The sequence below is a fragment of the Anopheles coustani genome, chromosome 2 (assembly GCF_943734705.1).
Source record: "Anopheles coustani chromosome 2, idAnoCousDA_361_x.2, whole genome shotgun sequence".
Lineage (NCBI taxonomy): Eukaryota > Metazoa > Arthropoda > Insecta > Diptera > Culicidae > Anopheles > Anopheles coustani.
This window is the reverse complement of record NC_071289.1, coordinates 43,090,869-43,107,067: the sequence shown is the minus strand read 5'-3', so window position 1 is coordinate 43,107,067 and position 16,199 is coordinate 43,090,869. Positions and strand designations below refer to the sequence as shown.

Genomic DNA, 16,199 nt, shown 5'->3' with positions numbered 1-16,199 from the left:
GTTTCGAAATTGGTAGTAGATCTACTTTCTGCTAACCACACGGCATCCGCACAGAAGGCTAATATGCTGACGGAATGGCTTATGGTGATCGGCATGCAGCAAACATATATGCAAGCCATTGTCGAAAACCATGCGAAGGTCATGATACTGAAAACGTTTGACCGGCAGAAGCCGGACATGATGTTCAGCGATGAGGATAGTCTGTGGCGTTTGTTGACGGAGGTATGCGAACATCATACGTGGCGTGCCACATGGTAGACATGGGTCTACCAGCTTTTGGAGTCCTCAGCTTGATGCTGAAATCGGGGATAAAATTTATCTCGGACAGTTGGGAGCATTTTCACGCGTTCTAAAACCGATGATATCCGGCGAGTTCCTGAGTCATCGGGAAAATAGACAAAAGGCTATAGACGACTGCGCTGAAGTGGCCTGCCACGGACATGACACGTAATTTTACGGCCAAATGATGCTGCATGTGTTGTCTCGGAAGTCGAAAGGGAGTTTTGATCATGCAGCGATTGCTACAGGAAACCACAAAGTATGTTCTGAAAAGTCAGCACAACGTCACACCCATAACGATGGCCTTTAAGATTTTTTTTTTTTAAACCTCACGATATCCGCAAGTCTGTAAAGCCCTAGTGTCTAGGATGTCACTTGTGCCCTTCCGCGTCTACCCTACACTACTCTACCACGCTTACGGTAGACCTCAAATAACCAGCAGTTCTTGGAGCACAAATCTAAGAACCTCTACCTGCTTGAGTACGCAGACAGTGTGGTGGAGAAACACCGAAAGAAGGGCGCTCTTCACCCTACAAACATGGGGAAGAGCTCAACTCAACTGGTTCGTGATATTACGACACTGTTCAGCTGCTATCCGCTGCATCTAGCTTTGCTGGACGAGGTGATGGTTGAACACACGCCTCTATTACATGACCAGATTCACTGCCTGTTGATCCAGCTGTTCGAATCGCAGCAAGACGAACTGGAGATTCTGGAACACATGAGAAAGATGCTTCTGGACCGGATGCTGCATCTGTTAGTGGATGGCTGTGTTGTACCGGCGTGCGACGTTTTACTACTTCATGACGGAGGTGTTGGAAGGAAATGGTCACGCCCGAGCATTCGACGGAGTTAAGTTTTGTTTGACTTTAAACTTAACTTTTTTTATTTTTGAAAACACCGAACAGATGTTGATACTGAAATGAAACTAGTTGCATTGCTGAAATAAAAATGGTTACTAGTTCATTGTTTTGTTTTATGGCCTGCTTTGTTTTTATAAAGTAGAATTGACTCTGACGAGGTTGTTCTTTAAACAAATTCTTCAACTTGAACCACCTTTCCTGGAAAAAAAATAAAGTGAAAATAGTTTCGAATCGCTACAAGCCAAGGGAACACAACATTCTAGACTTTAAGATCCGGTTTATGGACCAGCGTCCAAGAAACGCGCATTTAATATGCTTCAATGTACGTGTGGGGTTTGTTTGTATACATAATAAGTAGGTGTGTATATATTTATTTAGGTATAGATTCCCTATGCACTGTTTTGCAAAGTTTGCTCTTGATCTTTCTGAAACTGTATTTCATCAAATTTTCGCCAATAGCACTACGTATGTGTATATCCTTCTCCGGCAGATCCTGCTATGGTCGTTCCTTTATTACTTTGCCACCTATCATAGGCTAGCCAGTCGTTATGATGATTCTTCGGGGAGTTTCGAGTTCTCCGTGCACTTTAAACTTTAATATTTGCACTCGTTTGTCGATGCAAAAATACATTTATTACGCGAAACGACTAACACATCACATATATTTTATTTTTGTTACGACTTAACTCGGAACGGGTAGGAGGTGTGGAGGAGACTGGGCACCATATGGAGGACCGGTGAAACAGGGTGGAGCGGGAAAGCATTCGCATAACGTTCTACAGGGTGATACCTTTGCATCGTGTGCCGAATGTTGGGTAAATTCTACTTCTTTTCTGTATCTGTTCCAGCACTTTTCCTAGAGCAGAAAAATATACATTCTCAAAGGTACTTCACTAGAAAAAAACGACTACCAATTATACAACAACGAGAACCATATGCTCAGGATCATTTCCCATACTTATTTTACAGTCTACAAAATTTATTTTTGTTCTTTCCATTTTCTAGCTAGGCTGATTTGACTATTACTTTCGATTCTTCTTTAAGTTTCTTTTTTAAGTGTTTGTTTTCTTCGCATTTTTCTCGAGTTGCTTTGTCGCTAGTAAGTAGTAGTTTAAAGGTATATAGATAAGACACATTTTTCTTTTTCACAAATTGATTTGTCCTCTGCTGCGGCGAAGGCGACCCTTGGCACACCTTTACATCAACGCAACGCTCAGAAGGCGGTTAGTGGGAAAGGGAGTGAGAGGGGGGGGAGGACAGAAAGTATTACGTCCAATATTTAAAAGAGCGGAATTTTATTCCACCATAATAGGGGGAGGTAACGAGGAGGTCGGTTAACAGTGGATCGGAGAGTAAAAAAAAAACAGGAGACTTCCGCATCTAACAGACTGTGGAGGAGTCGGTGGTTAGGGTTAATCGATAGGTTAACAAACACGTGCATTCAAAGCAACGTATTGGTTCCCATGCCTTGGTCTCTCCATCTCATGCAACACGAGCGAACACAAAAACTATGAAAAACCGTGTGCATTTAAAACGAAACTGCGAAAACGTTATTCCTTATTGATATGGCCACCCGGCACGTACAAATATGAACTCATTGTTGTATCCCAATGACCATTTGAGAAGTTGACGACGGGAGTTTGTACGCACTATTCGCCTGACCTAGACACAATTAATATACACATTAACATACAGACATTAACGTACGATGATGCTTCACGGATAATTCCGGTTCTCTCCGTAGATACGGATTCTCTCCCTAGATTGCACTACTGGTTGTGATTCGTTACCAAATCGTATCGGATCGGATGGGATAGTCCTCGTTAAAAGATCCGTATCCGTAAAACAGAACAAAAATAAACCCGTAAAAAAGCCTTCAAAAATACCTTCTTGCACACTTCGAATCGTTGCCTTCCGGAGAGGACATCGTTAAGGGCTCGACCCGCCGCCGGTCGACCATCCCTTTACAGTTTGCTTTTCTGCTTCGTCGGTATGATGTCCTTCCACCACGCGGCCCGTTCCATCGCACCCGGATTTGTCATAAACACCGATTGAATGTTCTCGTACAGGCGCCCGTCGGACTTGGCAAGCACCGAATTGAGCACCCAGTCGGGTGGGGCCAGTGCATCGGCGATGGCCACGGCCGAATCCTTCATTTCTCCGCACACGCGCAACAGCGTGCTGCGAACGGCGTCACCAAAGGCGGGCCCGTTGGCAAACGATCCAGCGTAGAAGGTGGTCATGTGCCGGTCGATGCACCACAGCCCGTACACGAGGTACACGTTGAACAACACCGGACGGAGGTCCTGACCAACATCACTCCGTGCACATCGCGTCCTGCAGAAAGGACAACAAAAACGGAAAAGAAAATCAGTTTACGCTGAACGATCCGCCCCGCCCAATGATGACATTTCCTTACCTGAAACTTTCCAACGCGTAATATTCGGCGTAGGCTCGGCTTAGGTCACGCGCCCGATATACCTGACAGTTGTTGCGGGCCGTAAACGAATCCAAGTTGGCTCGACTGGCTTCCTCCATCTGTGTTACGCTTTGCTGGAGCAGCCAGCACATAAGCCACTCGTAGCACTGACTAACGACTGCAAGAAAGAGAACCAGTTTTAATTATGCAATGCAAATGGCAAAGAAATATACGTTATATAGTGATAGTAACTGATCATAAAGCCTATACTTATAGTTATTTAATTTAAATAAATGCGATGCAGTCATCACAAAGTCACTGAAGGCATTTTATAAATGTTGCTCGCATATTTAACGATTTTTGCCATGCTGGTGCTTCCATGAATCCTAACAATCTTTTAATGACAATCTTTTTTGTAAGCACGAGGTGCTTCCATGAATCCTAACAATCTTTTAATGACAAAAAATGTGACTTTTAGTTTGAAGGTAATTGTTTATAAGAATTCAATAAAAGCAATGCACACCTTAATATGGAAAAAGGTTATTGTTGATAGCTTTTTTTTACACTTAGGTTTCACACAGTTAGAATATTATTAACAGATCATCGATTCTATTGGAAACAACTATACTCTCCTTATTTTAGTTCAACACCGCACGAACGATCTTTTAAATTAATAAAAGTATAGTGTGTCTCATCATGAATGATAAGTAGTAATTTTAATAGATTCTACCTCTTGAGAATTCGTTTGATGAACTGTTAAATAAATAGGCTAGGTTTTCCTTGGTCAAAAACTAAAGGGCACATGTAAGTACTACTGGGGGTCCGCGACAGCCGAGCGGTAGCGCCGGTTAGAAAATCGGCCCATGAGCGCCGAGGCTCACCACCTCGATGGCGTGGGTTCGAATCCCAACCGAGACCGGACCCTCCCCTGTACGAGAGAACTGAATATCCACGTACAACAGGGAAACAAGTCTCGTAAGCCCTTAACGGGCAGGCATGACCAAGAGGTCGTTACGCCAAGAAGAAGAAGATGTAAGTACTAAAACATATAAGTACATAAACTATGAAAAATAAACTGTTTTTTTATATAATTGCTTTGAATCGATCGATACGAAAAATACTCAGTGAAAGCATCGTATTTTGGAAAACCTCTCTCTCTCTCTTCGTCTCACTTACACTGTGAACTTTCAACGCTCACACCCGAACCTCGTAGGGCTTCAAAATTCCCATTCAAAATCTGCTGCCTTCGGTTGATGAAAGTGGCCGTCCCGACTGGGCTCTCCACCTTGGCGTTCTTCCACTGCCGGATAAGCCAGTTCGAAGCCTGCTGGCCGAGCACGTTATTGTCGCCCTCGTAGGTGCAGCTCGGATCGTGGTTGTTTCGAAGCTCGCCCAAGTTGGCCGCCCGCAGATACCCGTGGCCGCCGCACGCTTCGCGCGATTCCTGGATTGCGTCCCGCGCGGTCCACGTGACGAGTGGCTTCGACGACGACACGAGCGCGTGAATTTCCGATACGATCTGTGTAAGCAGTTCGAACCCGTTCGATTCGGCCTGAGACTTTTGCACCGTCTCCAGGTAGATCTCGGTCATGGCAAACACGGACACCTTGAGTACGCAGGCCGCCGCTAGGTAGGGGAAGATGCGCCATTGCTACAAGAAAGGGAAAAGTCCCGAATAAATCGACCGTCAGTCCCCAAATGAGCACCGCGCAATGGAGTAAGCCGTCTTACGTGTAGTTGATATTCGATGATCGACTGCTCGGGCCCATCACGATCGGGGCCAAACTGTTTGCGAAGTGCCGCATATCGCACCGCAATGACGGCCGCATGGGAGAGCGTGTTGGAGGATTCTTGCATGATCCCCAATCGACCGGCCGAGAACGACTCCAGCACCGCACCGAGGATTTTACCCGGCTCACTGAACGTGCTCTCGTACACACCCTCCGGCGTGACATCACCCGTCCGGTTCAGCAGATTCTCGCGCGGGATCCGATAGTTGTTGAACATCACGAACCCATTGTCGATGCCGTTCAGCCCGATCTTCTCACCGATGTCACCCACCGTCACGCCCGGGTACGGCAGGAGCGTCTTCGGATCGCGAATTGGCACCAGAAATCCCTGCAGCCCATGGCTCTGGCCGTCGGCCGTGTAGAGGATCGCGAACAGTAGCGCCACCGACGCCGTCTTGCCCAGGTTGCCCACCCAGCACTTGGCCGCCTCAAAGTCCGGTGTGTGGATGATAAACTCCTGCGTACTCGGATCGTACTTGGCCGTCGTGCGGCACCGCTTGGTGTTGCTGCCGTGCGAAACCTCCGTGATCGCCAGGCAAGTGACGATCTCCCTATTCCACGCCTTATTGTACGTGTCCTGGTGCCGCTCGGTACCCATCGCCAGCAGTGAATTGGTGAACAGGCCAACACCGAGCGCAATCTTCACCGACAGGCTCGGACAGACAGCGTGCAGCGCCTCGTTGATGCTCATTAGGTAGCGGACGCGGTACTTGTAGGGTTTCGAGTAGATTTCTGACGGCGCTAGCTCCAGATCTGTGATCCGGTTCACCTGCCGGGCCGCACGTTCCTTCTGCTGGTCGGCCGAGAGTGTTGACGTAACCGGCGAGAAAAGTGGTTCCGATTCTAACCGACACCAGATATCATACTAAAAGTCGATAATATATTGTTAGTCAAGCAACTTGTTAATGTTTCTTTACGCCGCCCTTTCTTCTTCAACTTACTTTAATTTTAATCAGTTCCTTATCCTCCAGCACTAGCCTAAAATCTTTCCAGTTAAACTTCGCCTTCGACCGGTACGCACATAGGGGACCCCGGGGCACATCCGGTATAACTAGACGTTCCTCTTCGGTTGGCATAATGAGACTTGTTACTCCTACGGAAGGAATGGATGTTTTCCAGCGGAGTCCTCTTGTCGACTATTCAAGCGGAGAGATGTTTCTGAAAAAAAGTTGTGAAATGTTTTTAAAGATGCACATACATGACGGAGTGAAGGGTTCCATTTTTCTAAACGGAAAGAAGTGTTCCACTTGAACACGGTAGAATATGACGTTTTTCAACGTTTGGAAATGATTGTAGCAGCCTTGGACTGCTGTCCACTTTAAAGAGGAAGAAGCACTCAACTGGCACGCGCTGTACACGTTTGAGAATCCAATAGCAAATTATTAACACTAGCATCCAAATCGGGGTAATTTTGACCCAAACGTAATTTTCGATTTTAATATCTCAAAAACGACTGAATATTTTTACAAAAAAATAAGGCTTGTTTTAAAATCCAAATCTAAATCTAAAACAACAACTTCAGATTTTTCTGTTCGACCAGTAGTCCTAGAATGCTTTTTAGGGGTCATTGTAACCCCTGTTTTTAAAACGTTATAACTTCACTATTTTTGAAGATTTTTAAAATCCATAAACTGTTATTTTTTAGTATATTTGTTGACTAACTTTTGACGTTTTTGGTTTTTAGATGCATTTCTTCATCATTCCGCTAGCTAGATATAAAGCAAAAACGATCGAAATTGAGTTTTTTCATCTTTTATTTATTCAAAATCGATAATGGAAATCCCGAAAAAAAAGTTTGTGCTAAAACGTTAGTATGTTGAGTAACATAAAAAAATAATCTAAAATTCCAAAGCAATGTATTATAGTGTTAAGGAGGCATATGAGACTCTTGTTTTTTTCATTACATGTATAGTAAAGGATATAAATTAACTACATGGCTCTAATATATTTATTGTAATACCACCGATTTTGTATATTGGGCTACGACAATACAAAAGATATATAAATTTCTTTTATTATGTCAATAGAATATCAAACGAAAAAAGAGAAAACATATTCATGGTATCATTCCCAAAACACGAAACAAATTGTGCTTAAAAAAAGAGTATATAAAAATAAGCTCAACAAAACGTGTCGTTAAGCAGTCTGGTTCGACGTCTGTAAGAGATTTTTTTTTAATACCTAGAAATGTAAGTAAAAGCAACTGAAATGCAACAATGATTACACAAACGGAAACATTTTGTAAACCTTTATATAAGAAACCATGCCTTTGTTGTATGCGAAGAATTGTGTACAAAAATAGATAAACATAAGTTCCTTCACTGGAAAACTTTAGATTTCTTTAAGCCTGAAAGAATGTTTTAAGCTATACAGGGAACACATAAGATTATCAATGTTTTTTTATCAAACTCTTCGTAAATTATAAACATTTTTAGTTTCCTAGAATGTCAAGAAAAACCCATCAGATAACTATTTACTTAGAAATTCATATAAAAAATTTACGTTTCAAACATCAATCTTCATTTGTGCGCCTTTCGCTCATTAGTCACCGATATTTATTCATCAGTGCACATGTTCATTCTTTTTTAACGAAAATTATCCCTACTCTCCCCAACCGTATCGAGGAGCGGGTGAGGATCGGCTTCTGGAACGAATTTTCACCAACCGACGCAACCCGCTTTTGCATTGAGTGTGAGTATTTTCACATTCGGGTCACGTTGCTCGAAACTGTTTTGATCCATCGACGAGTGGTTGCACGCGCGGATAAGTTCCGTTAAGATGGCAGTTTTGTGGGGAGCCAACAAACTTGAGCTCAGAAATTTTAGTTACTCAAGCATAAGGTTTGATAAAACGAAGCGAAATAAGCGTTCGATGGAACTTGCAATGTTTACACCGCGTCTTGGTCAAGGAGAAAGAACTACAATGTAATCCATTTACCTCATCGGATATTATGTATGCTTCCTGACAGGAGGCTTGGCTTCTGTTGTCGCAATAAATGAATTTCTATTAACAATCAGTCCACCAAACGCGCGCGAGCGGAACCCATTTTTTTAAATTTATTGATCCTAATGATATACCCCACACGTCGTTAGCTTATTGCCTTGTAGATAAGAAGAGGAATTATGAAAGATTCCAATTGAACCGCTTCGCCTTAAGACCGGCGATTTAAAAATCAGAAACCACCCCTCCTCCTGCGTGCAGGAGGTAGGGTATCTTATGTCGCAGGAGCAACTCTGGTTCCACCATCGCTACGATAAGAAAGAAAAACTGATAACCTTCTGTAAACCCTTCCTCCCCCATAGCAACATTCCGGCCAGTTTTCCGCTACCCGTGGGTCACCACCCGTGGACGATGGGCCAATGCGCCAAAATGTCCCACATTGTAAGGCGACAACGCTGCTACTCCTCTTATCAGTGGACGACAAGCGTTGTGTGACAGTCAATATTGGCAATTCGGAGGAACGCGCGAGGGCGAAGGTTTTGCGTTAGTAGACATCGTGAAACGACCACGCGTCTGCGTGTGTCATCGCTTTAATGGAATTACACAATGTCTTAACCCTTTGGTGCAACTGCACGAGAAGCGTCGGAATAAATTGGTATCTTCATTCAACTTTCTAATTATTCAGGCTGTCAATGGTTCTTAATAATCTGAAGTCGCTTTTATAGTCCTCCAATAATTTGAAACACGTATTTTGACTAAACTAACAGTACCAGTTTACGATCAACTAAATGACTGAATTGGACTCACAAGGATCCAGAGGGCTGGGCATGCCAAAACAAATTGACGGCACATAAAAAATGTCCCAAGGGACATGTGAGGCATGATGGCTTTACATAAAGGAAGAAAGATGGCGTATACTAAGTTACCAGTTGTACCGGGACATGGAAATAAGTAGTTTGCAGTTTCATTACTTTTATTATTTGAATTATTTTATTTTATTTAAAAATTTTATTTAAAAATTTTATTAACGCATGCAAGCTTTTATACGAGTTTAGCGAATGGCCGTGAGTGGTTTGGGCTTTAGTTAAGTAAAAATAATTCAGTTTAGTAAGTTAAAGTATCTCCCTATTCTACGCTGAATTTATAGCTTGTGTGAAGAGCACTAATTTGTTTCATGGAGGAAACAAATATATTCTGCATATTGATTAAAATTAAACCATCTTTTCTTGCTTTTTCCAACATCAACAAATCAATCTTTATTTTAATAAACTGGCATGTGCCTTCAAGGGTAAACCAGTAAAAGCAGACGGTCTTTAGTTTCATCCAAACAACGACCGTGCATCGTCTCCCCACTCGCACTGTAATAGATGGATAGCTTTAAGGGCAAACGGTCGAAGCTTCACCATTTGGAGTACACACGCAAACACAAACAAAATGCACCTTTCGCTTGCAATATGCTTGCAGTAACCTTGTAGAATATGTACTAGATCGGTATCGCCCCGATATTTGTGTGCCTTGACACAGCTTCTTGATAACACTCGTTTGTTGGGACTTTCTTGTCAACCGCTCAGTATTCTGCTTGTCAACTGTAATGTGAAAAGCCAACGAGTTGAATCACGCCAATAGCTAAGAGTAGAAATAATATGATCTAGACACAGGCCTACTTGTCTTACCACTAATTTGCGAGTCGTGAGGATCGATTGGAAAAACCATGTGGTTAAGAGGAGAGGATCACCCAAGAGCGCGTTCAGGATGGAGCTTCGCCAAGCCGAACCTGTTCAACTTGTAGCGTGCCATTGTGGTTACTAAGTCAGTAGACCACACCTATGCGTGGATGCAATTGATGCAGTTCATCGGTGAAAATTTCATCATACTAGTAACCTATTATTAATACTATTATAACGTAGTGCCATTAGACGCGATCTTTTTTCTGTACTTCACAATTTAAATAACAGAGTTCAATAAAATCAAACATACAATTTATTGCTAAACCCAACCTTTTGACCCTTAAGCCACAATGATGAAAAATCGTTGGATGCCAGACAAATTGAACCATTGAACCTTATCAATAGTTTTTCATTGTTTATTTTTCTCCCCATTCTTCCCCATCAGCTGTTCGGAGATGATTCATCCACCCGTTTTTATTTGTTCCAAAACGTCACGTGGTTTTGTTCAGCACGTGGGCGGACATCACCCGATGCACAATCTGCACCGTTCTTGAATGGGGTAATGGTGGTTCTATTATCATTCTCTTTCTGGATGGATGACACTCTTTTTAATTTGTTTTGTAGCTAGAGTGTGTGGATAAAAACACGAAGCGCAAGCGTGACAATCTACCCCCATCTTTGTCGTTTCCAATTTGCTTCCCACCACTGGCTTGCTGGCACCACCATCATGATTGCACACGATGCAGTTTGTACGGCACAGATAGGTATAGATTGGACATTTTGAACCTATTAGACCTACAAACATCTGTTTCAAGTGCAATGCAAAAAAAAAGTATTGTAGGAAAAAAATATATCATTTTTATGAAATTGGCAAACTGAGGAGGATTTTTGGCTTGACAACTTAAACGAAAAGTTTATACATAAACAACAAATTAAAACTCGATAATAGCTCATGATATCGAGTACAACAAAGTGAAAAAAATAACTTGCATACATGGCATACTGGTATTTGATGTAATGAAAGAATTCGACCAACAACCACTTGTAGCAACCTTTAAACACGCTCAAATACATGCGGGGTTTTCTGTTTTTTCTGTTCGTTTGTTTGTTGGTGTTACTTTCCCCCTAGTAATGCCTTCGACATGCGAAGGGAAGCCATAAAGTCCCAAAAGTTGAAAAGAATCCTTTCAGATCAAATGATACGTACGGCCATCAGGAAAACGGAACTTTGTGTAAATTTTCAACTGTCCAAAGGAAGCCATTGGTATCGATAAAATAAATCCTCTGAAAAACGGTACGAATAAAATGTTCATTTTGCGCTTTCTTTTCCACGATCCTCTTTTCTATGCGTCGACGCCTTAGTGTGAACTTCCACTATCTTTCCCCGAAACCGCACCCTGCACATCTGCTCGTCTAGAGATTCAGAGGAGCAATGGTTTCCTTTGATAGCGGAGTTTGTTTTAATTTCACCATCTTGCAAATTGCGACGATGGTCGGCGTTTTGCTGCAAACGCTTCTCTAAACGCCTATTTGGAGGCGAATTCGCGTCTCAAACAGGAGGAAAATAACCTCTGGCCGATAAAGCGAACGTGGTGGTGCACGACCAATAGTCGGTCGGTTTCATTTTCGCATCTTTGGCAGTGTCAAAGTGTGGAAAATTTATCACCGCCGTCTGCCGGATAATTCGTCCACATTTGACCACATTTCACTTTACTATATCAAACGATAGTCGCGCCAACTGCTTCGTCTCACTCTTGCTTCGCATTCCCTTGCTCTTTCTTTCTCTCTCCCACACACATACATATGCACACCTACGGCACACGTGAGTCATCTGACGGAATAAGAAACGCCATAAAACCAACAACGACCACCTTTCCTCGCTTCCCTTCCGACACGATCCAAAAACATCGCAACATAGTCACATCGTGCGTTTTGGTGCTTCTTTCTTAGTATGCTCCGTGCCTGTGGCCCCCCCTTTTTGGCGGCTAATCTATTCCTAGCTAATTATTTTATTCCGTTCTTCTTCGGCGCAATCCTTCTCTTTCCCGCTCCTCTGCTTCTAGCGCGAATTTCGTATTCCTTCGTCCGGGACGGCACTCGCACACCCGTTTTCGAATCGTACGATGTGTGGAAAAAACGAAAAACATAACCGCGCCACCCGCAACATGTGCGCCGAGGGTGTGTGGTTCTCGCTTCTTTTCTCTTCCTCTTTTCTAACACGTACACGACTGACTTCCATGTGACCATTTTGGTCAATTCCCACACGATCCGGGGAATATTCTACTTACCACGTAGGATTTTATCTAACAATTCGGCTCTGCTTCTGGTGGTATCGTTGTGGTGTTTGTTTTCTTCCCTTCCTCACTTCAGCTAGATCTCGAACTTCCTGTTGCGTCCGACTCTTCCCTTCGTTGTTGGTCGAAAAAGGTATACAGCTCTTCACTGCAAGGGACCCGCAGTACACACTTTGTTTTGCACTAGAAACATTTAAAAAATACGTTCAATTGAAGACACGCGAACCACACATCGAACACAGGAACAAACAATGATCACAGACGAAGGTTTGCTTAGAAATTTAATGGCAACAAATTAGCACTGATAATGGAAAACTTTCGTTTCGCGGAAAATAGCTTCCAGCGAACTGTCAATTTATCATTCGACGCATGCACGTAAACACACACATAAACACACTCACAAGAATGCAAAATTCAAGGAAAATCCTCGTGCAGTTCGAAAGCAGTTTGTTCCCGAAATTTCGCTAAAACGCTTCTCCAGCAGGCACCGACTCAAATTAGACGAACCCGGCGAAGGTTGAAACAAAACTAATCGGCTCGATAAAATGTGTATTGCGGATGCCGGTAACGCCGCTCCGCGCGAGTGTGCAATAGTGTGTGTGTGTCAAATTCAACAAGGTTCTTGCAACAACATGTTTTCACTTGCGGCACTGCCTAAAATAGCCAAATCTCACATAACTTTTTAGTTCCTTATCCGATTCACACAAATTACCCCTCAAACGAAAGGTCTTTTCAAGTCACGTAACTGTGTCGAAGGTAAACATTTTCCATCGTTTCTTGTTTTTGAGAAAAACATTTGTGTGGGAACGAGTTCACTCTTTGGTAGAAAAGGTAAAGAAACCTTGATTTACAATTTAGGTTAAAAGAGCAAAATTGCAATTATCTTTTAATTTCTTTGACCGATTTCCAAAAATGACCCCTTAAACGAAAGGTCTTTCCAAGACACGTATCTTTGTCTCAAGTAACATTTTACATTTTGAACATCTTTTCTATTTTTTCTACCAGCTCTCGACGAGAGACGAGAGGACAATTTTCTCTCCGTGATAACGAAACGGGCCACGAACACATTTGCATTCTGCGCACCAACACATGCGCATCCGTGTACAGACACGTTGCCGGTTCTGTTTGGTTTACCGGTTCGTGGAACAGACCGCTAGTGGTGGGTAACTGAAATCTGAACTGTGAATAAAACAGCTCTTATGGGCTCACTTGCTTTAGGAATTGAATGTCTCAAATACTTTTTAAATATTGTAATATCTTTCAAAATGGACACAAAGTACGAGGTTTCTTACCTATCACTGCAATCTAGCTTCAAATACATTACATCAGCCCGAGGAGCTGTTTGTAAAAAATGTTACGGTAACATCAAACATGTTCGCTCCGTGATAAATCCCTTGCCGAGGAAGTGCGGAAAAACATCAAAAGGACTTGCTTCACTGTTTGACCCACGACGCACGGCACTCTCCTCGAAATAAACTGGGGAAAATCAGTTTTTTTCTGCAAATTTCTCAAAAGGGCTAGACCCGGCTGACAGAAATTCAAATTTTTTGCTGCTGTCATGTACTTCCAGCAAGAGTCCCAGCAACCTCCCAGCAACTCAAAATTTAACGGATCGCCTATGTATTGCCGCACACATTTGCATTGGTTTGCTTGGTGGTGTGGGTGAGACTAGCTCGCGTGTAGGTGTGTGTGTGTGTGTGTGTGTGTATGGTATATTCTACGAATGTGATATTTTCTTCTACCCGCAGAATGCTGCGGTGAAATCAAAACATTTGCTTTTTGAGAATTAAGTCATCGGATGTTTATTATTCGGATATTTGCGATCACACTGTTTGCTGACTTACCAGTGTAGAGATCCGGCCTCTGCAGTGGACTTGCCGTCCCAGAAAGATCCAATTCTTATTAGAATAGGCGATCCAGCTCATGCATCATTCGACGCATTCTTTAGCTTTGCTTTTCATTCCTTAAAGTAAAAGATAGATAGAATGTTACTGATTTAAATTACCTAGATTTCCATCATTTTTATATGTTTATTAGTTTTTTCTTACCTCAACAGTATTAATGGCACGATCATAACACTTGCTGCTCAATGGACTTGCGCCTGCACTCTGAGATTGCTATGACCAGAATGCGCAAATACACGATGCTGTGGTTGCTCCAACAAGAAACACACTCACATATCTCAAATAGGTTTCGTACGTAAGTAGATGCGTATACGCGAATAACGACACAGTAATCACATTGGGGATAGTTTGGCGTTGCATGGTTGCAAAGGATAGAATATACATAGGAAGCATTCGCACCCTCTCTCTCCCTAAGAAAACGTCCAACGCACACATTCTCATTTCTAATCATAGAGTTGAAGGGGGAGAAGTACAGATTTTTGGATGCGGGGACCCAAAACCAGGATGAGCTGACATTTTTCGTCATCCGGGGAGTGTTCATGTTGCTTAAATTTAATTAGAAGAAGCCTATAAAATATGCTGATTTTCATAGGTAAATCATTCAATGAATTTAGCCAATGATGTGTAAAATCGATAAACTAGTAATGCACGTATATAACGGATTGGGATTCGAATTTGAAGATCCGGATTTCCGAATGGATTTGGATCGAACGATTTGAGTCCCAACACTACTTGACGACAACGAGCAAGACAAGGTTGCTGGAACAAAGCTTGAATGAAGCTTTTGTAGAAGAACCTTGTTAGAAAATGAAACATTTCAAATTGCAACCGAAGATTTCTTAGTAAACTAGTGAATTATTAAAATGACGGTTCAATATGATCAAAAACACACTTAAATAACTTCACCGAATATTTTTAATTGACCTGATGTTTCAATAAAAGAGATTTGGTCAATTTTGTACGAAAATGGAATATCCTCGATTATCAAAGAAAAACTCAAATCATTATAATAAGTTTCTCTAGGCAAAACTCGCAATCAATTTTTGCTATGCTCAGTTTCGGACATTTCAATCAACTAACACGAATGTAAGGGGATTTTTTATCTTCGAACCTCACGGTAATTTTTTTTTATTGGCATATGCCAATACATAGTAACATATGTTACTGATTTAGTTTTAATTGAGTGTTGTTTTCTTTTATGTCCAACGAGGGAATATCGATTTCCCGGGATTGAACGGCTACCGTTTTAATTTATATGTATTTCGCAATGCTGTGTCACCTAGTGTGTCTCCTGGTAGATAGAACATTCATGGAATTGGCAAAGGTAGAGTTTTGTAGTAACGTCTTATGAGTTATGAAAACTTTGCAACGCGATTAAACACAATACATACTATCGGCTCCATTTTATCGGATTCACTCACAACAGGTTAATACGTTTTGTAAGAGCAAACACGGCCACTATTTGTGTGTATGTGAGTTGTTAATTAACGGTTGGTGGCTTTTTAAATATCTACTGTGTAATTTTCTAATTGTTTTATTTCGGAGCGTCCACACTCGTTGTCGGGCGTTGTTTATGAAGGCGGTTCCTAACGTTTTCTAGTTATTCTGCCGATAGAAGAATTTGCCTGCCAAGTCGCGCTTTACTGGTTGTACAATCTTTGTTAATCAGAAACGAAACAAATAAAACCTGTTACATTCAGAATACGCATTCCATTTGTCATTCTGTGGTTAGTTTAAAGTTTAACACATTTATGTATATTGGTCACCTCATCTAGTTACACGATGCATCTCCATACTTATTCTGAAACGGTGTTTTGTATGCCGCATTATAAAGTTCCTTCCCCCAGAGAGATAAAACGCGTTTGATAAACTCAGAAGCGTTTGGCAAGCTTGGGAATCGATTACGCGATCGGACATCGAATGCCATTTGTGGTGAACCATTTGGCGATGACGAAATAAAAGATATTAAAAAGAAGAGTTAAACGAAAATTAAAACATACTCATCGCGCGAAGGAAGACAGTTAAACTGTAGCACTACGATGT

General features: G+C 42.1%; 1 protein-coding gene across 1 annotated transcript; it reads right to left on the bottom strand.

Moving 5' to 3' along the window:
* Positions 1-2,651: 2,651 nt before the first annotated feature.
* On the bottom strand, positions 2,652-12,769 carry LOC131266778 (peroxisomal acyl-coenzyme A oxidase 3). Its single transcript, XM_058269415.1, has 7 exons — positions 12,654-12,769; positions 12,247-12,435; positions 6,293-6,509; positions 5,293-6,216; positions 4,738-5,212; positions 3,562-3,739; positions 2,652-3,479 (listed from the first exon to the last, which is right to left on the bottom strand). The coding sequence occupies exons 3-7, from the start codon at positions 6,425-6,427 to the stop codon at positions 3,107-3,109; spliced, it is 2,085 nt and encodes a 694-aa protein (XP_058125398.1). The 5' UTR covers positions 6,428-6,509; positions 12,247-12,435; positions 12,654-12,769; the 3' UTR covers positions 2,652-3,106.
* Positions 12,770-16,199: the final 3,430 nt, after the last annotated feature.

Excerpts from the sequence above, each read along its gene's own strand:
- LOC131266778 (XM_058269415.1), bottom strand. The coding sequence starts at position 6,427 with ATGCCAACCGAAGAGGAACGTCTAGTTATACCGGATGTGCCCCGGGGT. Across the intron at positions 5,213-5,292 it reads TCATCGAATATCAACTACAC|CAATGGCGCATCTTCCCCTA; the intron begins GTAAGACGGCTT and ends CCTTTCTTGTAG. Across the intron at positions 3,740-4,737 it reads GAGCGTTGAAAGTTCACAGT|TCGTTAGTCAGTGCTACGAG; the intron begins GTAAGTGAGACG and ends TCTTTCTTGCAG.